At 40.4% G+C, this 26,085-nt stretch overlaps 1 protein-coding gene across 1 annotated transcript in view; it reads left to right on the top strand.

The window, feature by feature from the left end:
* The window catches only part of ELP3 (elongator acetyltransferase complex subunit 3), a 119,718-nt gene extending 94,568 nt beyond the window's left edge, over window positions 1-25,150 (top strand). Inside the window, exon 15 of the mRNA XM_059926834.1 lies at window positions 23,828-25,150. Within this exon, the coding sequence (XP_059782817.1) occupies window positions 23,828-23,904 (77 nt within the window). The 3' untranslated portion in view covers window positions 23,905-25,150. The remainder of the gene's footprint in view (window positions 1-23,827) is intronic.
* Window positions 25,151-26,085: the final 935 nt, after the last annotated feature.

The following is a 26,085-nucleotide window of genomic DNA, read 5'->3' as shown; positions in this document are numbered from 1 at the left end:
AATTATTCTCCATAGGTTGATCCTTAGAATGCAAATCTCCTTGTGATAGTACTGGTGCTTGTGTGCTGCATTTATTCACAAGACTTCATTAGATGTGGTGTGTAAGAAGAGACACTTGGATGGGGGTGTTGGGATTCTATTCCTGCGTTGACAGTAGCTCTCCTTGTGATCTTGAATAATGTTGCTTGATCTCCGTGGACATTTATTTCTTTACTAAAAATAAGTGGGTTAGGTTATCTTTTACAGTTCTAACAGTCTAGAATTCTGCCCCTTAATATCTTCATTTCTTTTAGTTCTCAACAAGGCCAACTGTGTTGTACTGATTACATATGAAGTAGATTCTTTTCTAAAACCATATTAAGAGACCCTTTAATTTCATTAGTAATTGATCTCAGTCTCATTTAGTTTGGGGTATTTGATGATAAAGTTTCCCGTAGGTAGCTAATCCTAGCCATGATTTGTGGAGGCATGTCCTTTTCTGTCCCAAGTAGTGATATTTCATGACCCGTGTCCTACTTTTTTTTTCCTGACCTTGTCCTTGATTTGTAAATCCATCTTTGTTCTGGTCTGTAGGCTTTTGCATAACTCATACACAGTGGTGGCCTAGGTATTCTGTCCTGGCATAACTAGTAGCTTGAGTAAAGGGAGAGACAGATCATTTATCATTCTGGTTTCTGTGACTGTAAGAGGAATGCATTTATGTAGAATTTTTTTTTTTAATTACATCCTGATTCATTGTGATTTCCCTTCATCTTGCCAGCAGATTTTCTGTTTTCTTGGATTTATAATCTTTGATACTGCCTCTAGACAATATTATTAACTACACAGTAGATGTGATTTGAATCACTAGTCAGAAAGACTCCATATAGTCTATTTTTCCATATTAAAAAACAACTTGTTTTTATCTGTTACCTCAATATATTTTGTTAATAAAAGGTACATACTGTATATTTTATAGCTGATTTATCTTTTTTAAAAGACTAACTTTATAGCTACATGAGAAAACTGAAAACTTGTTTATCAGAGTCCAATGAAGCACTTTCTCAGAGTGACTTTTAAGTTTATTCATTCTGCTTAAGTATATAAAATTGTCTTAGTAAGTAAACTGTGTGTTTTAAAATTAACCATCAACTCTAAATGTGAAAATTAAACCAAGCACAAATGAAATGGCTAATAACTTCATCAACATCAAAGTCACTACACGTATTGAGTATCTCCTGTGTGCGGGGGACATGGGCTGAGAGGGCAGAGAGAGGAAGGAGGAGATGCCACCCTGCCTTTGAGGGATGTTGACATGGGGCCAGAGCAGCTCGCTCAGTCTTCACCCTGCGGATTGTCCTTAACTGCAGAGAAAGACAAATTTTTCCCTACTTAGACTATTTCTCAACTCAGGATTAGTTGCTTCAGCGTAAGAAAATCATCTTTTCCTACATATAAAAATGGGTAAATCAGTAGTATGAGAACAACCAGCTTATAATGTGTAGGCAGGAAATAACAGTTAATTGCTGCTAAATATCTAAGCTGTTAATTAATCTAAGCAGTTAATTAAGTTAATTAATACTTAAGTCCAAGTGCTTTAGTATCTTTCATCAACTTACTGACGTAGCTTCGATCAGCACACATCTGTTTCAGATTAGCAGATCGTATCTACTTAAAAGCCAGGATGTTTATCTACTTGGACGATCAGCATTCTTTCCTTTAAAAATGCTAAGATGGAGCAGTTTTTTCTCTTCCCTCTCATAAGTTGTAAAGTGCAAAGATTACACTGTAGGACTTAACCGTAACATTTGAAATGCCATCACTAATAATCACCATGGAAACTGGAGATCTCTGATGTCACACCGCCCGTACGATTTCTAAAAGGGCAAATATAACTGTCGATAGCCACTATTTAAAGAGCCACTTAATACCCCCAACAAAATGATTTTTTTTTCCTTTAGGCAGTTTTGGCTAGGCATCAGATCCAATCATGTTCCTGTTTCTGTTTGCCAAGCTAATTGCTGTGCATCAAGATGAACAGCTATTCCCCAAGCTCCCCCTACTACCTTCGTCATAAGCAGTATCCTATTTGTGTTCTTTCAAGTAGAAAATTAACATGGCCATTGGCCAAGAATTGTACCAGGCTGACGGATCAAACAATGATGATGAGAAACGAGGAAAATGTCTGAGTGTTTGATGACAGAAATCACTGAAGTCAGAGGCTGATAGCCATTTGGTTTAAACCTATTAAAAAGGCAAAGAAGAGGGGAAAAGAGAAGAGCTTAAATACAGGGTGAGCAAACGAGTCACCGTGGGATGACATCGTTCTAGATCATGAAGCTCAGAGTTGTATGACTCTAAAGCCACATGTACAATCCCCACTAGTGAAAAAAATCCATGTGCCTGAGACTTACAGCATCCGATGTGGCTTCCTGGGACTGAAATTAATGGTCTTGTGCCCCAGAGCCACTGATTAATCAAATGATATGTGGGCATATATAGAAAGTAACAGTCGTTTTGTTTCAATGGACTACGAATGACTGAGATTACTTACTGGGCCCCAGAAACTTGGCCTGTATCCCAGGCTGTAACACATCTCCCTCCTTTTGAGGTGAAGGTAGTTTTATTCTTTGCATTATAATCTAGTTGGGAAAAAAAGGGTACATTTGTAACTAGATCTGTCTGGTAATGGACTTGTAATCATTACCAAAATGCCTAGAAAAGCTTTTCCTTATTTTGGCTTACCTATTTGCTAATGGACGCAGGAAGCCTGCCAAATGCAAACCAGTTTGTGTCGCATGTGTTAATATAGGACTTCTCAGAAAGGAAGGGAAAAGGCTGTTTGCTCTTTTATAGCTTCTGTTTCATCCCTTTACATAATATATCTTTTCATAAATTATCCCCTAACTATTCCCTAGTTAAATGCACATTATTAGGGTTCTCTATATATTCCTCTGTTTCTTTCATTTTGATATTCTAACTGTGATCATACATATTTCTTTTTTGGTGCATGTTCCAGTGGGATTTTGTTATGGTGGTGGTGAATATCTTTCTTTTCAAGAACAATAGGTACAACATAAAATATTGCTTTACAACAAGAACTTTATTAATTTCATCATCTTTATTAATCAGACTAGCACTGATGACATAGAATACTACTTAGCTTGGTATCAAATTAGCTAAATGTGTGCTAAGTGGTGTCTGTATTGCTGTGGAGGCATTGATGCATAGCTCACTTCAGGACTCTTTATTCCCTGACTTGATGTTTATTCATTTATAGATGAATCAGGTACCAGTTATATAGTACATTGCATATCAAGTGCATTGGACCCATCTCTCACTTGGCATCACATGACTATATTAATTAATGCATGTTTTTCAAATATTCCCAAATAGGCCATTAGTCAGTTTCCACTGTTTGGATCTTGAGGGCAAGTGAATTTTTGGTGACGTTTCCTAGGCAGAAGCTAGTGATACCAGTAGATATGCTGACACTGGAGGAACAGGATTTGGATTTGGCACGTGCTGTTGCTCTTCCCACGTGCACGCTGTCAAGTCTTCCTGTGTCTCCGAAACGTGCAGGTTAAAGTCTTGGAGGATAGCCTTGCTAATGTGGTTGACACACCTACGTTTGTAGACTTTTTCTCCCCATTCTTGTTCCTTTTTGTTTATGGGTATTGGGAATGATAGCTGTATACTTCTGCTTGGGTAGAGGAATAGTGTTAATATTATGTGGTTCCTAATAATATGCCCGAGAGGTCTGGGAGCTTTAATATAAAGGACCGCCTTTATTGTAAAGTTACATGCTTCACAGGCTTTTTTCTGAGCCAGGACTCCTTTTCCAAAGTGGTCTAGCCTGCATTGCTCACCATCTGCTGTCTATCACAAAGGCTCTTTTGTAGTTTGTTGCAGTGTTAACTCCTTACCAGTGTAACATTCATGTGATTAGTACTGTGCTTTTCTCTAAATGTTTGACATTGCTATAACCCATTCAGTTTGATAAAGCTTTTCTCTTTTAGATCTATTAGAGGCAGGGCTTTGGCAGATTCTTCCCATTTGGGTGAGCAGGTAACTAAATAATGCTGGAAAATACTGATGCTCCCTTTTTTTAGCAACAACCAAGATACTGATATTATAGAGCCTTTTTAGTTTGGGCATTTCTAATTGCAGCAGGACATACACAGGGGATTTCTTTGGTCAGTCTGGCTTAAACTGTTGACTCTAACCAACGGCTCACATTTTCAAGACATTAAGTGGTGGATTTAGGTTTTAGATTGTAGCCACAGGATAATGTTTCCTTATGCACCTCATCCTGTGCCTCCCAATGCATCCAGTTGTTCAGTTTGTCCACCACTTGTGAATGAATCACTGATGTCTAGTATACCAGTCAGAAGCCCCAGGTCTATACCCTGTGTGGTCTGTTACCTCTTACTGCAAATCCTACTAATTAGTGGTTGTCTGGGTTATTTATTGTGGTGGAACACACCACCCCAAAATTTAGTGTCTTCACACAACCATTTTATTTGCTCAGTGATTCTCTAGGTCAGACATTCAGCAGGGCATGGAGAAGATGGCTCCTCTCTGTTCCATGGTGTCTAGGGCCTCGGCTGGAGGGGCTTGAATGGCTGGCAGCTGTTGGGGTGGCTTGCCTAGAGTCTGTCTTCTAGCTGATAGCGGCTGCTTGGCTGAGACTGTGCACATGAGCACCTTGCTGCTTCTCCACATGCCTTGAACTTCTCCTAGCATGAAGGCTGGCCTCTAAGAGGAGGGAGGAAAGGCCTCGGCTTAGAAGTTGCAGAACATCTTATATGCATCATTTATCGCTGTATAATAAAAAAGCCACAAAACGTAGTGGCTGAAAACAACAAGCAGTTATCTCATGGTCTCTGTAGGTGAGGAGTCCAGAAGGGACCCAGCTGGCTGCCTCTGGCTCAGAGCATCTCATAAAGCTGCATCTACAGTGTCAGCCGGGGCCGTAATCATTTCAAGATTCAATTGGGATGGAAGGGTCACTTCCAAGTTCACTGTATGGTTTTTGGCAGGCATCAGTTTCTCACGGGCCGTTGGTCTCAGGGCCACCGTTCCTCCCCATGCCATGTGGGCCTCTCCGTGGGGCCGCTCATCACGTGGCAGCCTGCTTCCCCCAGCAGAGTGATCACAGAGACAGAATCCCTTTGACATGGAAGCCTAGTCTTCATAACCTGGTCTCAGAAGAGAGCCGACGAGTCTAACGCCACCTTCAAGGGAAAGGGATTACACATGACTGTGAATACTGGGAGACAGTGAACTTTGAGGGTCATTTTAGAGACTGCCTGCCACGATGTGACTTCTGCCCCATTTTTTTTTGGTTAAGGAAGTCATTGGGCCAGCCCAGATTTAAAGGGAAAGGAAAAAATCCCACTTCTCAAAGAGAGAGGCTCTGGTAGTGACCATCTTTGGATACTAAGTGAGCGAATACACTTTCATTAACTTGTGACTAATACGCATCCAGCCCTTTCTACAGGAAACTTCACGTAGCCTTCTCCCAGGACGGACTGTCTGTGGGCATACCTAGCGTCAGGGGTCCTTGTCCCCGTCCTGATACCAGTATTTTCATGCAGCCGTCACGCAGCACAGGCACACCTAACGCTGTCTTAAGCGGAGTTTGGCAGGCCGCACAAGAAGCACCTGCATCTGACCTTTGTCTGCCCTCTCTTCCGTGAGGACATTCCTCTGTTTCCCCTTACAGGCCTGTCTAAATGTCTCATGCTTTAGGTCTAAGATGTTGCCCATTTATGTCTTCCTTCTAGGCTATGGAATATAGAAGACCATCTTAGGCAAGGGTACATGCTTTCCCTAGGGAGATCTGACCCTAATCGACGTTCCTTCCTCTCCATAAATACCGAAGATAGTTAATGCACCTTAAAGTCTTTTTTCCCCCCATTTGGGGAAGCAGTAAATTGTATATAGCATAAAATTTGCCATTATAACCATTTTTAAGTATACAGTGCAGTGGCATTAGTTACATTCACAATGTTGTGCAACCATCACCACTATTTCCAAAACATTTTCATCACCCCAGACAGAAACTCTGTACTCATTAAGCAGTAATTCCCAATTTCACCATCTCCCAAGCCCCTGGTAACTTCTAATCTACTTTCTGACTCTATGAAATGGAATCATACAATATGTGTCCTTTTGTGTCTGGCTTATTTCACTTAGCATAATGTCTTGAAGTTTCATCCATGCTTTACACACACACACACACACACACACACACACACACACACACACACTCTTGGGTTGTTTCCATCTTTTGGCTATTGTGAATAATGTTGCTATCACATTGGTATACAAATATCTATTTGAGTCTCTGCTTTCAGTTCCTTTGTGTCTGTACCCAGAAGTGGAGTTGCTGGATCAGTGGTCGTTCCATTTAACTTTCTGAGGAGTCACCAAATTGTTTTCTACAGCTGCTGCATCATGTTACTTTCCCATCAGCAGTGCACAAGGGGTGCAATTCTCCACATCCTTGCCTGCACTTGTTATTTTCCTTTTTTTTTTTTTTAATTTTTTTTTATTTTATAGCCATCCTAATGGTGTGAAGTGATGTTTTATTGGGGTTTTGGCTTACATTTCCTTAATGACTAAAATGATGTTGAACATCTTCTTGTGTGCTTATTTGTCATTTGTGTCTTTTAAAAAATGTCTATTCAAGTCCTTTGCTCATTTTTTAATTGGGTTGTTTGTCTTTTTATTGTTGAGTTGTAGGAATTTTTAATATCCTCTGGCTACAAGACTCTTAAATGATCTGTGATTTGCAAATATTTTCTCCCATATATATTCATAAAGATAGTGGTCTGTAATTTTCTTTGTAGTGTCTTTGTCTGGCTTTGGTATCAAGGTATTGCTAGCCTCATAGGATGAGTTAGGAAGTGTCCCTCTTCAGTTTTTTGGATGTGTTTGAGAAGGATTGGTGTTAATTCTCTAAACATTTGATAGAAATCACCAGTAAAGCCATCTGGTCCTGAGTTTTACTTTGATGGGAGGTTTTTGATTATTGAATCAATCTCTTTACTTGTTACAGGACTATATAGACTTCCTGTTTCTTCTTGAGTCAGTTTTCGTAGTTTATGTTTCTAGGAATTTGTCCATTTCAACTAGGTTATCTGATGTGTTGGTGTACATATACATTCATATTGTTATTCATATTCTCATAATTCTTTTTATTACTGTAAAGTCAGTAGTAATGTTTCCTCTTCATTTCTAATTTTAGTGATTTGAGTCTTTTTTTTCTTTGTACTTATTTTTCATACTTTGTATGATTTCAGTCTTTTAACATTTATTAAGACTTGTTTTATGGCCTGATACATGATCTAACCTGGAGAATGCTACGTGTCCGCTGTGGAAAATGTGTATTCTGCTGTTGTTGGGTGATGTGTTCTGTTAGGTCTAATTGGTTTAAAGTGTTGTTCAAGTCCTACATTATTGAAAATGTGTATGGTAGTCTCCAGCTCTTGTAGAACTATCTATTTCTCCCTTCAGTTCTGTCCATTTTTGCTTCATATATTTTGGGGCTCTGTCATTCGATGTATATACATTTATAATTGTTAAACCTTGATGAATTGAACCTTCTATCAATTTGCAACGTCCCTCTTTGTCTTTTATAAACTTTTTTTTACTTAAAATGTGTTTCATTTGATACTAAATCCACCCCAGCTCTCTTTTGGTTATGAGTTATTTTCTTAGTGATTACCTTAGGGATTGCAATTAACATCTTAAATTTATAATAACCTAGTTTGGGTAATACCATTTCAGTGAGTAATATGCAAATACTCTGCTCCTATACATCTCTATCTCTTGTTTACATTGTTACTGTCACAGATTACATCTTTATACCTGTCTGACCTTTGACATAAATTTATAATTATTTTATGAATTTGCCTTTTAAATTATAGGGAAAAAAGAGGAGTTACAAACCAAAAGAACAATAATATCAGCTCTTATATTTACCTATGTAGTTATCTTTACTAGTGTTTACTTATTTCTTCACATGGCTTTGAGTTACTGCCTAATGTCCTTTTATTTCATCCTGAAGGATTCTTGTAGGATAGGTTTAGTGATAACAGATTTCCTTAGCTCTGGTTTATCTGGAAATGTCTCAATTTATCCTTTATCCTTGATAAATACTTTTGCCAGGTAAAGAATTTTTGGTTGACAGTTTTTTTTTTCTTTCAGCACTTTAAATGTGTCACCCCACTTCCTTTCTGACCTCCATGGTTTCTGATATCAGCTCTTAATCTTATTGAGGATCCCTTGTATGTGACGAGTCACTTCTCTCTTGCTGCTTTCAAGATTCTGTCTTTGGTTTTCAACAGTTTGACTGGGTACTTCTCTGGTAGGCCAGTGGTTAAGAGTCTGCACTTCCACTGCAGAGGGCCGGGTGTGATCCCTGGTCAGGGAACTAAGATTCCACATGCCGCTTGGCACAGCCAAAAAAAAAAATTTTTTTTTTTTGACTGTTACGTTCCTCGGTGTGGATCTCTTTGAGTTTATCCTGCTTGGAACTTGTTGAACTTCCTAGGAGTGTAGATTCATGTCTTTCATCAAATTTGGGAAGTTTTTGGCCATTATTTATTTTTTCTACCCTTTCTCTCTCTCATCTCCCTCTGAGACTCCTATGATGTGGTGTTAGTATGCTTGATGGTGGTGGTGTAACACAGGTCCCTTATTTTAGCTATTGTACTTTTCAGCTCCAATATTTCTCTTTGGTTCCTTTTTATAATTTCTCTTTATTGGGTTCCCCCCCTTTGTTCATACAGTGTTCTCATTTCCTTTAGTCTTTTTTTTTAATTGAAATAGATTTGACATATAACTGTGTAAGTTTAAGATGTAGAACAGGTTGATTACATTTATATAATGCAGTATCATTGCCATTGTAGTGTTACACCTCTAAGACATCACATGATTATCATTTCTTTTTTGTGGTGAGAATAATAAAGATCCAGTCTCTTAGCAGATTTGATGTTTATAATGCAGTACTGTTGTCTGTAATCATTATATTGTGTATTAGATCACCAGGATTTATTTATCTACAGGTGTCAAGTTTGTACCCTTAAACGGCATCTCTCCTATTTCCCTACCCCGCAGCCACCGGTAGCCACCATTCTATGCTCTCTTTTTACAAGTTTGGCTTTTTCAGATTCCACAAGTGGTGTACAGTATTTGTCTCTCTCTATCTGACTTATATCACTTGGCATAATGTCCTCAAGGTTCATCTATGTTGTTGCAAATGGTATGGAAATGAATTTCCACCTTTCTTAGGGCTGAATTCTATTTCTCTGTGTGTGTGTGTGCGCGCGAACAGTTTTCTTTATCCATTTATTCATTGACAGATACTTAGGTTGTTTCGATATCTTGGCTATTGTGTATAATACTACAATAAACATGGGAGAGCAGATTTCTCTTCAATATCCTGTTTTTATTTCCTTTGGATATATACCCAGAAGTGGAATTTGCTGGATCATATGGTAATTCTAAATTTTTGAGGAACCTCTGTACTGTTTTCCATAGTGGAAAAGAACATTACCAACTTACATTCCAGCAGTGGTGTACCAGGCTTCCCTTTTCTTCATGTCCTCACCAGCACTTGTTATCTCTCGTCTTCTTGGTGATGGTTATTCTAACAGATGTGAGGTGCTATCACATTGTGGTTTTTTTTTTTTTTTTTTTTTTTTTTTTTTAATTTTTGTTTATTTATTTTTATTTATGGCTGTGTTGGGTCTTCGTTTCTGTGCGAGGGCTTTCTCTAGTTGTGGCAAGTGGGGGCCACTCTTCATCGCGGTGCACGGGCCTCTCATTATCGCGGCCTCTCTTGTTGCGGAGAACAGGCTCCAGGCGCGCAGGCTCAGTAATTGTGGCTCACGGGCCTAGTTGCTCCGCGGCATGTGGGATCTTCCCAGACCAGGGCTCGAACCCGTGTCCCCTGCATTGGCAGGCAGATTCTCAACCACTGCGCCACCAGGGAAGCCCCACATTGTGGTTTTGACTTACATTTCCATGATGATTAGTGATGTTGAACACCTTTTCATGTACCTGTTGGCCATTTGAATGTCTTCTATATCCAATAGGAAAAACGTCTATTTAGTTCCTCTGCCAATTTTTTTAATCAGATTTTTTTTATTGAGTTATATGAGTTTTTATATATTTTGGATATTAACTCCTTATCCAGTATATGGTTTGCAAATATAAATATTTTCTCCCATTCTGTAGGTTGCCTTTTCATTTTGTTATTTTTTTTTGCAGTGCAGAGGCATTTTAGTTTGATGCAGCCCCACTTGTTGACTTCTGCTTTTGTTGTTTGCGCTCCTTTAGTTCTTTGACATGATTTCCTTTAGCTCCTTGAGCATAATTAAGACAGTTGACTTTGCCTAGTAATCACAGTGTCTAAGATTCCTCAGGCATAGTTTCTGTCAACTTCTCTTTTTCTTGTGAATGAGTCTTAGTTTCCTGTTTTTGGTATGCTTTGCAATTTTTTGTTTAGAACTGCACATACTCAAGAATTATAAAAGTCAGATTCTCTCCCTCCTCGGGGATTGCTCTTGAGGGCTGCAGTCATCCACTTGTATTTTTTCAAGCTCTTTTGGCAAAGTCAGTATTCTTTGTTGCATGTGCTCACTAAAATTTCTTGTTTCATTTTCTCTGCAATCAGCCTGTGACCTGACAGGGATTTCCTTAAATGTCTGGATCTTTTTTAAAAAGGTGGTAAGGGAATATATCTCTTCAAATCTTACAATAGATACCGTTACTGCCCACCCTGGCTCCAGCTGGCCACTGTAGGATAGGGGGATGGTAGGTGGTTCACATCTGCTGCCCTCTTACCAAAGGGCAGCGGCCTCTCCCTTCATCAGGCACTCCCCTGGTTGCTGTAAGTGCCTTATCAGGTTCTGGTGTCCCCATGTAGTTGGCTTTGATTGTTGTTTCCAGCTTACTGGTTGTTTCAGTAGAGGGACTGATCTCTAGCGTTTTCTACTCTACCATTTTCCTTCTTAAAGTCTTTTTTTTTTTTTTTAAAGATAGAAGGGATTCCTCTTCCTACCAGGTTACCTATGACAGTCTTTAACTTCTACAGAAACACACTAATGATTTGAGACATGAAGTAGTGAAAATGATCTGTGACATAGCAGACATTCTGCACTGGTGGGAATAGAGCCACTCATTTTTGAATTAGATGACTGTGGGCCCTCCTATGTCAGACTCCCTGTGAAGAATAAACCTAAGAGCTATAGGATAACCCTCCAGCGTCTCCCTACTGTAAGTATCTCCCTACTGTAAGTTACCACGGTAGCTTCTATTTAGAGTCTCTATACATGCTTTATAAGTTACTGCTTTTATTCTTTGTTCATTTTTACTTTGTTATCTTGGTGTACCCATTTCAGAAGGAACAGGGGAACCTTTAGGCTGCTGGGTAACTGGTTGAATCTCTTCTTCTGAGATATTCTCTGTATCTTCCAAGGTGATGGAGAATAAATGTACTAACGTGCTGTGTTAATGACTTGCAATAACCAACTACTTTGAAGAGCTAAGATCATATGTGGGTAACCTTCTAAGAGTTTATTTTTAACAGAACAGGAAAAAAAATTCTCTTTCAGAGATTTAGGGTCATTGAGTTAATTTGGCTCATTTTCAAACATTCAGAAGAAAAACCTTTCCCCAAATCTGATACCAGTGTGTATTGTTGAAGAGTGAAATATTGCCATCCTACTAAAAGATCAATGAGATGTAATAAAATCTCATTTCAGTAGCAAATGAATGAAACTAATGAATACATTTGCCTTGTATTAATGCTGCTAGTCATATATCAAGCACTCAATAGTTGATTAATTGAACCCAAAAGTAATTAAAACAGTTTTTTGAAGTTGTTTTTATTTCACTAATTTTTTTTTATTAAGTGATCATGACTTATCTCAATCTTTTGCATCTAATCAGAAAAATCAGAGATTTAAGTTTCAAAGGATAGATTTAGCATATTTTCTCTCTTTTTTCAAGTTTGGCTTTAGGAATGTGATATGGGCTCAATTTTAATTCAGTCCAACACATAACTAGCCATGAAGCACAGCCCTATGTCCTAACAAAGGTCGTGTCAAAGAACAGGAATGAACCTCCAGATTTCGAATTCATTTTCCTTCTTCAGACATTTAATGTCTGTTAGGCTAGAATTTTTCTTTTCTTGAAGATTCCAGGAGGTAAAACTCGTTAATTTCCAGGCTCCTAGTATATCCTCAATAAATACTTGATTAAATGATTTCTTCCTCTATTAAGTCACATTAGAAATTTCATGTTCTTTCTTTGTCCTGTTGGAATCACTAAACCCAAGTTTTCTCATTTGATTTTCCATATACATGAAGAATTGTTTTATTTCCCCATTTAAAGAAACATTCATGTAGTTGAAATAACTTAATCTTACCTTCTCTTTTTCATTTTTATTTATTTATTTTTCATTTTTAAAAGTTGACAGTAAACTGTAGCAAATAGACAGCAAAGTTGATTAGATGTTAAAAAATGAATTGTTTAACCAGCCCCCACTTAGGTCACGAACATAACCAACATCCCTGTTGACCCCACCCCATCATAATCCCCTCCCCTCTCCTTGCCTTCCTCCTTCCCCAGTAGCCTCTTTTTTCCTACTTTATTCTGTGTGTTTCTTTATATTCCACTACCTAACTATGAATCATTTATAAATAGTTTAGTTTTGTTGTTTTTAATTTTAGATAAGTGGGATCATTTTGGTATATTTTTGTTGTTGTTTTGGCTACTTTGGTGCAACACTGTTTGTGAGATTAGGTCACATTGTGTGTGGCTATGTCCATTCATTTTCATTGATAGGCTGGACTCCATTACGCAAATATCTCACAATTTATCTGTCTTACTCTTGCTGGATATTTAGGTAGTTTCCAGTTTGGGCTTATGAATATTCTTATATATGTATCTTAAGGCTCATAAATACACATTTGTGTGGAATATATACCTAGGGGTGGCATTGCTGGATTTCAGGGAATACATATGTTCAACTATAAGAGTCTGCAGAGTGGTTTTCCAAAGGGCTACCAATTTTCACTCCCACCAGGAAGGTATAAGAGTTTCAGTTGTTCAGTATGATTTGTATGTAGTGGTTTTTCTTTGTAGTTTTAATTTACATTCCCTGATGACTAATGAAGTTGACTACCTTTTCATATGCTTGCTGGCCATTTAGATGTCCTCTTTTCTGAAGTGTCTGTGTGTGAGATATATTTTTTCAAAAATCCACAAGACATTATTATTATTACTACTATAATAATTATTGTTATATACAGTCCATATTCATTTAGATTTACTGGTATATTTATCACTTTCTTTGCTCTTCAATCTTTGCTGAATCTCTAAGGTAGTTTATTCATTTTCATTGATAACATAGGATTCCATGATGTGGATATAGCACAGTTTATCTGTTTTACTACTGATGAGTATTTATTTGGGTAATTTGCAAGTATTGTTTTCTTTGTACCTAAAGAATTTATTTTAGTAATAATCTGCTGGTAGCAAATCATTCTAATTTTGATTGTATGAAATATCTTATTTTGCTTATTCTTAAAGTAAGTTTTCACTGAGTATAAAATTCTGGGTTTGCATTTATTTTTTTTCAGCACTTTGAAGCTGTCTTTCCACTGTCTTCTGACTTTTAATGATGCAGTTAAGAAGTCAGATGTCTGTCTTTGAGGATATACTCTGACTGCTTTTATGATTTTTTTTTAGTATCTTTATTTTTAGATTGTTTTCTCTAGTTTTACTATGATTGTTTCTAGATATGCATTTCCTCTGCTTGAGCTTGCTTAGGTTTCCTTGGGTTTCTTTAATTGGTGGTGGGTTTTTTTTTTCTTTTTTTTTTTAATTACGTGTAATTTTCAGTCTCTGACTCATATATTGATTTTATCCCATTCTCTTCCCCCTCATCCTGGGACTCCAGTTAAACATATGTTAGACCTATTCATTGTATCCATTGTGTCTCATACCCTCTTCCCCCACCCGTTACTCGGTTTCTCCATGCTTCATTGTTGATAGTTCCTTCTGACTTAACTTACACTTTACTGATTAAGTCTAATCTACCATTAAACTCATCCATTGATGCCTAAGTTCTTATTTTATCTTTCAATTCTCTGATTTCTGGCATCTTTTTCAACTCTGTTATATCATGTTTTATAGTTTCCTGTTGCTTCTAAACATTCTTAAATTCAGTATCCATCTCCATGTATGTAGTAAGCATAGCTTTTCTACAATCTATGTCAAATAATGGCAGGGACTCCAGATTTGAAGTCTCTTATTTCTTATCATGTTGTCGTCTCTAAGTGTGCCTCATTTTTATTATTTGCTGAGCATTTTATGAGAGAATTTGCTTTCAGGAATACTTCAAGACCTAGATGATGGTTGCTCCCCCACCTCCCTTGGAGCGTAGCCCTTCGTGAAGGGGAGTGAGATTCAGGGTGTTGGCAGCTGGTTCTGTGCCTCTGGTGGCCACGTGACTCCTCCCATCCTACTTGTCTCTGGCCGGCCTTTGTGGATCTGGCCGACCTTCCTGGGTTGGCATCACCACCAAGGCAGAAAAGGCTCTACTCCCTTCTCAAAGCTCACATTTTCTCCTTATTCTCTGCCTGATAATTAATAACTGTTAGATCTTTGATATTTTTCTAGTGGAAGCATTTTTAATTTTGTCTAAATTTTTAAATTGTCTTTAGCTGGAAAGTTGATCCTGGTCACTTAGTCTGCCGTAGTCAAGCCTGAAGTCACCTTTTCTGTAAGCTTAAATACTCCTGACTTGTCTCCTCCTCTAGGGTCTAGTTTCCATCATTGTTCCATCTTTGTTGCTTTTTTTCCCCCCAAACTCTACATTGTATTTCTCTTCATTTTAAAAAGGGTGACCACATTTATCAAGTTGTTATTTAAAAGTATCCCCCTTCCCAGTAGTTCTCACATTTGTAAGCCACATCTTTTAACAGTTTTGTGTTGCCTATGTTATCAGAATATTTTATGTAATTATTGTTTCTTACTGAGCTCTGTTAGTGAAATGGAAATAAGGTCACTATGTTTGTTTCATCTAGTGATTTATCAAACAAAGAACACTGAGAAACTAGACACAGATAGAGGAGGTAAGGTGATCGAGACAAGTCAAATGTCCTTTTTGTGCTTTAATAAAAAATGGATGTGCTGTTATCAGAGCCAACTAGATATTTAAAGCCAGAGCGGGGGAAGCAGGGTCTGGCATCACCCACAACACAGGCACCACGGCTCCTTGGGAATACTCTGCGTGCCGTGGAGACAAGCTGGCCCTGAATTATGGTTCTTCTACTTCCCAGCCATGTGACCTTGAGTTATGACCCTTTCTGAAACTCTCGTGCCTCCCAGGATAGTAATCTCAGTCTTGCTGGTGTGTGTTGAGCATCCAGCATGCGTGCCTGGCATGTATTTAAGGGCTCAGAAAAGAGTCGTCTTACTCTAGCTTTGTACTTTACAGTCGCTCAGCTATAAAGTTGTTGCTTCTTTTGTTTTGAGATGGAGTTAGTCAGAATCACAAGCTAGGTTGAGTTGAGGCTCATTTCCTGCTCCTGACTTATTTTCTCTTTTAAAGGGAAAATGTGTTTATTTTCAGCTTCTAAGCTTTACTCTGGTGTTGGATTTATCCCCTTAGACAGAAAGGGCTGCAGTAATGTGGAGAAGCAGAGTTTCACAGCCAAATCAGGTACCACATTGACTAGTTTATTACTCCTTTTGCCTGCTTCCTCTAAATTTATGTTAAAATAGATTGCATACTTTCTAATATAGAATCAGTAGAATTTAAACAGCTAGGTTTTTTCCATTTTCATCTTTGATTCATCTTTTTAAGGTTTTGTGATTCCCCCCCCGCCCCCCCCCCCCCAAACACACATACTTTTTTTTTTTAGTTTTTTGTTTTTTGTGTTTTTTTGGCTGCTTTGGGTCTTCGTTGCTGCACACGGGCTTCCTCTAGTTGCGGCGAGCGCGGGCTTCTCATTGCAGTGGCTTCTCTTGTTGTGGAGCACGGGCTCTAGGCGTGCGGGCTTCAGTAGTTGTGGCACGTGGGCTCAGTAGTTGTGGCGCATGGGCTTAGTTGCTCTGTGGCATGTGGGATCTTCCCAGACCAGGGCTCGAACCCGTGTCCCTGCATTGGCAGGCGGATTCTTAACCACTGAGCCACCAGGGAAGCCCCAAGGTATTCTTTTTCACTTTCATCATCATCATAGCTGGTAAAGTAGTGAAGATAAAAATATTTATCCTGCCTCCAAGAGTAGGAAAAAGGCCCCCGTGATATAGGTAGATTCAGGTTGTGGGTTCAGTAACTTGGAGGATAAAACAAAGCAAGCATGTGGACTGCCCCTCTCCTCCCCATCCTTACTGCTCTGCTGACAACTGTCGGCTCTGCCGCTAGGGCACCCTGAGGACTGCTGCACAGAGGTTACTGCTGCTCGCCCCCCAGCCCAGGGATTGGCAGAATCGCACGCAGGCGAGCAGGTAGAGAACACGGATACTTGTACAGCCCGCTGCGTGTCTGTCCTCAAGGGCAGGAGCCTGTGACACAGCTGCCCGCGTCAGTCCAGGAGCTTGGCTGACGTCAGCTGTGAAAGGTAATTGCTTTTTCTTGGCTGGCTAACAAGAGGAAAGTTACTGTGACGAGGACTGTAGGAGCCCTGCTAACCCAGGAGAGGAGCAGGCGGCAGAGTGTGGCCTCCACCCACGCCGCTGACGGTGTGTTCCCTTCCGCGCTGACTAGCAATGCTAATACTTTCGCCAGCCTGCTCCGCAGAGTGTAGGAACGGAGGAAGAATCTTTCTTTCAAGAAACAAGAGGCACAGGGAAATACAAATGGGGAATATTTTTGCTTAGTCATTTAAGTAAGAGGTTAGAGTCCAGGCTGGCTAGAGGTCAAAAGACTTAAGGCCTCCCTGAAGGTCCGGAAGTAGACTTCCCGTCTCAGTGCTACAGCATGTTACTGAAAACAAGGAGAGGAGCTTGAAAGATATGCCTTTATTCAAAAAGGCTCATAGCAAAGCCTGAGTGCCTCTCCTCAAGGTGGTGGTAGTTTCCAGGGCCCACCTCCCGTATTAGGGCAAAAGTAGAGAACGTGAGGAGCCTGCACGCTCAGTGGGAATCTGACTGAGGAGCGCTGAGTTGTACCCCAGTAAAGCTGTGCCTTTAACCGGCACACTTAGGCAATCAGGGCACTCCAGAACATGGCACTTGTGGTTGTCCAGGGGTGTTGAGTCCTGTGTTAGGTGTAAGGAACAGCTTCTCTCTCACCTCTACAGCTATTTATGGTAGGTTGTGACAGATGTAGGTTGTGGCATGTTTGGGGAAGTAAAGCTCTTTGACCAGCTGCACATCTTCAATCTGGTAATAACTGGTAAAGAAGATGGTAAAGATTACCGTCATCTTTATTTGAAAGAGGAGAATTAAACATGTCTCCAGTGACTGAGCTGAGCAGAACCAAAAGGAAGTGTTAAATCTGTCTTGTGACTTCACATGGGTGGAGAGCTAGAAGCACTAGAAGTCTGATGGATGAACTGATAATCGTTGAAGCTGGGTAGTGGGTCTGTGGAGGTTCAACATACCATCGTCTCTACTTTTGTATATTTGAAATTCTCTGTAATAGATTGTTTTAAGCCCATGGGAAATGGCATCTATTTTGTAAAATTAGAAGTATAAAAAGCCAACCTCACACCAGTCAGAATGGCCATAATTAAAAAGTCTACAAATAATCAGTGTTGGAGAGGGTGTGGAGAAAAGAGAACCCTCCTACACTGTTGGTGGGAATGTAAATTGGTGCAGCCACTATGGAGAACAGTATGGAGGCTCCTTAAAAAACTAAAAATAGAGTTACCATATGATTCTGCAATCCCACTCCTGGGCATATATCTAGAGAAAACTCTAATTCGAAAAGATACATGCACCCCAGTGTTCATAGCAGCATTACTTATTGATACAATAGGCGAGACGTGGAAGCAACCTAAATGTCTATCAACAGATAAATGGATAAAGAAGATGTGGTACATATGTACAATGGAATATTACTCAGCCATAAAAAGGAACAAAATAATGCCACACACACACAAAATAGAATACTACTCAGCCATAAAAAAGAGTGAAATAATGCCGTTTGCAGCAACATAGTGGACCTATAGATTATCATATTAAGTAAGCAAGAGAAAGACAAATATATGATATCACTTATATGTGGAATCTAAAAAAATTATACAGATGAACTTACTTACAAAACAGAAATAGACTCACAGGCATAGAAAACAGACTTATGGTTACCAAAGGGGGAAGTGGGGGGAGGGATAAATTAGGAGGTTGGGGTTAACAGATATACACTATTATATATAAAATAGATAACCAACAAGGACCTACTATATCGTACAAGGAACTATATTCAATATCTTGTGTGTGTGTGTATATATATATATACACACACACACACACACACATAACTGAATCACTTCGCTATACACTTGAAACTAACATAACATTGTAAATGAACTGTACTTCAATTTTTTAAAATCCAGAAATATTTCTGAAAATTTTAGGGGAAGTTTTTATTAGTTAGAGGTAATAGTATAAATCAGAGAGCTGCCTCTACATCTGTAAGCTAACAAAGTAGGAAATCTATAACTAGATTAAGCCCTACCCTTCATCCCTTTTACATTGAGTCATTCCCACTACCTGGCAGCTAACATAGGGCCAGTTCTTCTTTCTTTTCTTTTTTTAAAAAAATACATCCCCCAGGAGCACATTTCTTTATATATACACAACATAATGATAACCGAATACAGTACAGTAAATCCGCAAGCATTTATTGCCTGTTGATTATATGCAGACACTGTACTAAGCCCTGAGGATAGAAGTCATTGACTTCAAAAGGCTTACATTCTAGGAAGGGGGCTAGACATGCAAGTAAAATAAAGCACAGCATGACTACTGAAACAGTAGAACTCTAAAGGATCCAGCCAGCGTGGAGAGGGGGGTTATGAATGCCAGACTCTGTGGAGAGGGGAGGTGTGTGCAGCGGTCTCCTGGCGAAAGTGGTGTCCGAGGGAGGGTTCAAGGATGAATGGGAGTGCCCTGGGGCATGGGCTGCAGCACTGAAGGGGCAGCGGCCAAGCCAGTGGATTAGTGAAATTATGCCTGGTTTGGTAACGCCAGACTATAAGGACTAAGGTCAGTTGTGGCAGGAACTAGAGGTAAACCAGACGGGACGTGAAAATCTTTGTGAAAATCAGGCTGAGGAATCTGAGCTCTGTCTTGGGACTTGCCAATAGGACAGCAGCATGGTCAGAATTACCACCCTGATTTATGGTTTTAAGTGCTGACTTGACCTCATGTGTTTAATCTCTTCCTGTCCTCAAGCTCACGTGTCAGTTACAACATTTTCAGTTACAAGTAACACAGAACTCAACTCACATGGTTTAAACCCAACATGGATGAACCTTGAAGATATAAGCCAGTCACCACAAGACAAATACGGAATGATTCCACTTCCATGAGGTGCCTAGAGTAACCAAATCCATAGAGACAGGAAGTAGAGCGGGGGGTCGCCAGGAACAGGGGGAAGAGGGAGCAGGGAGCTATTGTTTACTAGGTACAGAGTTTCAGTTTTACTTCTGGAGACGGATGGTGGCGATGGTTGCACAAGAGTGTGAAGGTACTTAATACCAGTAAACTGTACACCTAACAATGGTTAAAATGATAAGTTTATCTTATGTATATTAGTCCAATACAAAAAAGTACCAAAACAAAATGGCTTAAACCAAACGGAAAACATTATTTCCTAACAGCTTCCTTGGTAGAGCAGCTTCAGACTTGGTTAGTTGTTGATTCAACAGTATCAAAAAGGACCCAGGTTGTCTTCACCTGCCCCCTCCGCCGGCCTCCACCCACCTGCTTCCTCCTCAGCCAACTCCCCTCGTAAGACAACTGCCCCAGTCAGAAATTTCTTTCCAACAGACTCACAGATATGGAGAACAAACTAGTGGTCGCCAGTGAGGAGAGGGGAAGGTAGGGGTAGGGGATTAAGAGGCACAAACTACTATCTGTAAAATAAATAAGCTACAAGGATATGTTGTACGGAGCAAGGAGTATAGCCAGTATTTTATCATAACTTTAAATGGAGTATAATCTATAAGAATTTTGAATCACTGTGTTATACACCTGAAACTAATATTATTATAAATCAACTATCCTTCAATTAAGATAAAGAAAATAAACTTCTTTCCAAAAGAGCATCCAAGAAAAGAGACCATCTAAGAGCAAGAAAGGCTTCCAAAATCACATATTCCTCAACATCCCCACTCGAATGTCTAACAGCCATTTCACCTGCAGCACAGCCAAAGCTGAGCTCCTGACGTCCTCCTCCCCGACCCTCTTCTCACCATCTTTCAGTCTCAGTAACTGGCAGTTCATTCTTTCTCCAAACCATTCCTGTACTCAGGCCAAAAACCTTAGAGGCATCTTGGGCCCCTCTCTTTGTGTCCCACCCTGCATCCATCAACAGATTCTTTTGACTCTGCCTTTAAATGTTTCCAGGGTCCAGCTACTCTTCACCACCATGACTCTGCTTTGAGCCACCACCGTCTCTTATCTGGATTATTGCAATAGCTTCTTAACTGGTCTCCCTGTTTCTGCCCTTGGTCACTTATTCACTCATTGAACAAATATTTCAGTGAGTACTTAATATGTGCAGGCATTGCTCCGGGTGCTAGCGGTCCTGCAGGTAAAAATCCCTGCCCTCCTGGAGCTTTCATTCTGTTCTCAAAATAGCAGTCAGAGTGATCTCTTTCAAATGTAAGTCAATCGTGTCACTTCTCTGCTCAGAATTCTTAGATTTATGCTATAGTCTGTACGTGTAGGTGACGATGAGGAAAAGCAACGTTTTAATCTCAGGGTGCCTGTGCCTCTGACGAATGCTGTCATGTCACAGAGAATAGTTCAGTTTGAATGTGAACTTTTAAAGTGCGGAGAAAGAAAGAGGATGAAAAAAATAGTTTCTACCATGCGGGATTCTAGAAATAGAAAACACTGCATTGAATGACTTCAGAGGCATCTATGTGATAGAGTGATCACTCCAGTAATGATTTCTTAACCACCTACCTCTCATCCTTTTTCCTTATTTTGCTGAATTCTTTGGACAAGTTGAGCTCTCAAAACACATTGAACATCTATTAAATGGATGTACCCCCTCTTGAGTTTTTTTAAATTGAGCTAGGACGTACATGCAATAAATTACAACGTTTTCAGTATACCACTTAATAATGTTTTGCCTGTGTGTGTTCCCATGTAACTTCTAATCCAGATCAAGATATACCATCTTTCAGCACTCCAGAAGACTCCCTTGTTCCCTCTTTCAGTCCATATCATCTTACAAATGTAACCAGTATTCTGACTTGAATCACCGTAAAATTAATTTTGCCTGCGTCTGAACTTTGCATTGATGAAATCTTTTACATCTGGTTTCTTTCATGCAAAATTAGGTCTGTGAGATTCATCCATGGCATTGCAGGTAGCTCTAGTTCTTTCTTTTTTGTTGCAGTATCATATTCCATTGTGTGAAAATACACAATTTATCCATTCTACTATTGATAGATATTTGGGTTATTTCCTGTTTTGGCTGTTATGAGTAACATGTCTTTTGTTGGCTATAAGCATTCATTTCTCTTTTCACTCTGGGAGTATACTTGCTGGGTCATAGGATATAGAACTTATGCTTACGGATATAGAACTTTAGGAGATAGTGCAAATAATAAAGTGGTTGTACCCTCTGAGGGGTGTGAGATGTCTTCCTGGATCCAGTGGGTCTGAGCTGCTGCCTGACCCATTATTTGTTCATGTTTTTGTCTTCTCCCTGCTCTACCCCAAGCCACGGTGTTGAACAGAAGTAATGATTAGAACACAAAGACAAGGTTGAAATTGTGCAAGACGGAATGTCAGTAATCCTTGGATTAAAAGGGAAATTCTCCAGTGACCTATTATCACATGACACGGTTCTGTTACCTTCATCACATCAGTTTCAGTTCCATTTTCTTAATACTTGAAATTTTTTTGAATGAGGTGGGAAACAAAACACGGTAGGAAACCCTATTCCTAAATAGTAAATGTTTGGGCTACAGAATTAGGCAAGACTGGAGGGGGCTTAGCAGTGATCTGATTTCATGCACATACTGATCGCTAGGAATACAAAGTGACGAACAAGATACATAGAGCTTCCACCACGTGGGGAGGCCGACCGGCAATCGCAGTGCACCGTGGGGAGAGCCGTGGGGAGGAGCACGGTAAAGAGAAAAGCCAGCATCTTCCTTTACGTTACACACACGAAAACCACAACACTACTGCGCCAGAGGTGTGGGGTTTCCACACGTCACGCAGCTCTGCACCACCAGCCGGGTGGCCTACCGTTGCCTCGGTTCTGACACTGTCTCCCTGGAGGTGGCATCAGACTCCACAGGTTACGGGTCGGTCCCGCGGGAATGACCCCACCTCAGATGCCAATTGCAAATCTAGGTTGTCACTGTGCTTCTGACCGACGAGCTCCAGATCAGAGGATCCCACGAACCCCCTTGGGTTCGATCAGTTTGCTAGAGGGCACAGCATGAGCCAAGCCTGGAAGCTAGGTAGAGCCAGACACACTGGGAGCTTTTAGAAAAGTTAAATTTTCACTGGGGCTGAAGCATAGTGTTTCAGGGGAGAATAGTAGCAAGCAGTGAAGCCAGAAATATAATCAGATATCAGACCATGAAAAGCTCTAAAATAATAGCAGCAGCCAGTTGGTTCTGGAGGAGTTGGCTTTTTCCAGACTTCCGACTAAGCACATATCAAGGACTATCTCATTTAATATTCAGTATCCTTAAAACATAGGTACGTTATTATAGATGATAAAATGTAATTAAGTAATTGGCCAAAGCTACAGCCCTTAAAATGACAGGTCTAGACCTTAAATCCGTATCTTTTGAATGATCAAAAGCCCATTCTCTTAGCCACTCGTATAGATAATACCACGTAAGCCACGCTTTATCCTCCTAGGAGCTCAGCTTCTTAAATGTGATCGTGTTTTATTATAGCGGCACCATTTAGGATAATGATTCCTTTTAAAGAAAAAACTTCACAGACCTTTAGTATTGACTTAAATCAGCTAGTGTTCCTTAAATGGACGCAAGTATAAAACTGACATAAACTCCTGGTACTTACACTGCTCGTATATCAATGTAAGTATACCAATTAATACCCCCCCCCCCAAAAAAATATATATAAAGTGAATAAAATGCACATTAAGTAGCACTAATTTAATGTCACTGATGGTGATTGGTGAAAATCGTTGCTCTGGATGAGTGAGTGGCACTGACACCTCGCTTGGTCAGGGCACCCTGGCTGCCGGCGGCTGTGGGAACTCCACTTCCCATACCTGACCTCTTGTTCAACCTTCCAGGAAACCGTAACGCCGTCTGGCTTCACTTGGAGTGTGGACATCTCACACATTAGATCCACCACTTCCCGTTCACCTATAACACCTGAAGCTGTGCTGCACGGTACCCACAGGATTGTGAACCCACAGGCTCGGAAATACAGTTTATGTGTTTTTAACGCAACTTGAATTCAGAATGTTTTTAAATTTCCGAACTTAATGAAATGAGATTCGATCTGGAAAGGACTTTGGTCTGTGAATGAGAGTGGGAGAAGGAGGACTGCTAGGAGGGGCACGTGTGCTGGCTTTTGAGGCCTGCTAAAGTAATGCTTAGTAAGAGACTCTTCTGACTTTTGTTTTTCTGCTTCTTCACAGGGGTTGGCACCAGGAATTATTACAGAAAGATTGGCTACAGATTGCAAGGTCCGTACATGGTAAAAAATCTAAAATAACCGCCACACCAGCGCACCTTGATACGTATCCTCCCTGGCAGAAAACAGAGATTCAGGATGTCTTGAACACTCAGCACAGAGGCTGAGCGAAGCACATGGACCTCCCTGACCCCCTGACAAGGAGCCTCCCCCTCGCCCTCCCGCTGGAGCCACAGAGACTGGAAGCCGCGCTCAGGGCCGGGCCGGGCGTCTGCTGACCAAGCCCACGGAGACTGGGCGCTCAGAGCCCCCGCACCGCGCCCTCCTGCATGTTCTCAAGACGTCCCTTCCGTTTTCGAGGCTTAAGTCCTGTAACCAATTTTTAAATTCTGCATGAGGACTGCAAGTGACCTAACCATGACTCAGGCACAGTGACAAAAGCAAACTGATCAACTCATTTGAACTGACGGTTCATGAACTAAAAACTGGCTATGTCATTTGAGGAGGACACTTAGTTTCCTATCAGCAGGTTATTTATATCCTGTACAGACAAAACGCCAGGTTGGGACATGTGAAAACTGTCACGTTAATCTCTGACCTATAACTACATATGCCTTCCAGCACAGGTCAAGAAAATGAGCTTTTGTTTTCATGGACATCATTCTGGTTTGAAATAACAGTGTGATGGGGAGAAAAGAAGCGAGATTGTAGGCTTGTGTTTCAAGCTTGAAACCAGCCTTTCTCATTTGGGCGTCTACCATCTATGAAGGGCCATTACAGACATCCATTTACAGACATCCATTTTTTTCACATTTTTAATCGTCTGTACTTTGCACACTCTTGACAGTTGCAAAACACCGTGGGCAGCACTTTCGCCCGGAGAGGCGTTTGGCCTCCCCATTGGTCTGTCCTGAGCAGGCAGAGTCTGCTGTGCATGTGTCTGGGTTTGGGTGACGTCTGTGGACGTCAAGAGGCACATCCACAGGAGCTGTTCCCTGCATTTTAATTCTTTAAATGGATTTTGGTTTGTTTTAAATGGAGAAAGGTCAGGGTTAAACTTTTTTGTGAAAGCAAAAAAAATGGAAAATAGGCCCAAATCTAAAAATAGGAAAAAGACTGGCTTTTTCAAAGTTTCATCTTTATAGAACTGCCTCTATGTAACTTCCAGGTAATCTACTAAGGAGACTCAGCCTGGAGAGGGTCAGTTCTTAAAAACATGGCTTAACCCTGCATCCCTTGGCTTCTGTGGCATTTTACAAAGGTTTATTAAATGGAATTGATTCTTCTAAAGGTTTGAAAAATAAAATCTTCAACATACAAGGAAGAATCACGAAAGGTTTTTTTCCTCTCCCTGTAAACGCAGTGACATTTGCCATGAGTTTACAGGTTTGGGTTTCCTGCCTGTGGCACTGTTTTTGTTTCTTCCTGGGTGCTGTTTGCCATTTTGTTAAACTGCTACAAGGCAAATGGCATTGACTTCCTGTGGGCTCGCTGTGGCACTGCAGAGGCTTTCTGTGAGTGCTATTTAAGGAATTCAGCTACTTCTCAATTTTGAGCCAAACTGACGATTACAGCCTAGAAGACAGCCTCTCAGATAACTGAGGAACTGCCCCAGAGAAGCGTGGTTTTCAGCACAGTTTTGGGGGGGAAACAGATCAGCACATACACAGCGAGTCAGTATGGTCTTGGTACCTGGGAAGGAAGTCTTGTCGTGGAAGGAGTATCAGCATTGGCTTCCCAGCCAGAGAGGCATTTAATCTTTGTGTTTAACGTGGACATTCTTCTAGTCAGTGTGCCCTTTTCTTTAATAATTAAAGCAGATATACAGTGTATGTTTGATAGGCCACAAACAGGCTGTTCTGTTCAGCTTCAGATTCAAGTTAACTCATGGATAAGCCAGAATGACTTCCCCAGACCTCGATATGCGAACATTTCTTTCACCAAGCCTTTCTGCCGCCAGAAGCTTCAGCTTCTCCCCTCACTGCCAAGCACTGTCCCTGGCATGTGCGGTGCCTGGCGCCTCCACAGCCTGGCTGGCCTGGCTCGCCTAGAGATACGTGCGCCTGCGCAAATGGACCACCTCGTAAGGAAGATCAGTTAGACAGGATCCTGTCGGCCCCCGCGTGAAACCTTTAAAGCTGCAGCTTGTGTTTCTGATCTATATTGAATGATTCCTTAGCAACCATCTCAGGCCCACTCACATAGCTCCGCTTTTGACTCAAGTGTTTCTTAAATCACCTGGAGAGGTTTCGTTGTTGTTTT

This window comes from Balaenoptera ricei, chromosome 6 (assembly GCF_028023285.1).
Source record: "Balaenoptera ricei isolate mBalRic1 chromosome 6, mBalRic1.hap2, whole genome shotgun sequence".
Classification (NCBI taxonomy): Eukaryota; Metazoa; Chordata; class Mammalia; order Artiodactyla; family Balaenopteridae; genus Balaenoptera; species Balaenoptera ricei.
This window is presented reverse-complemented; position numbering and strand designations above follow the sequence as displayed.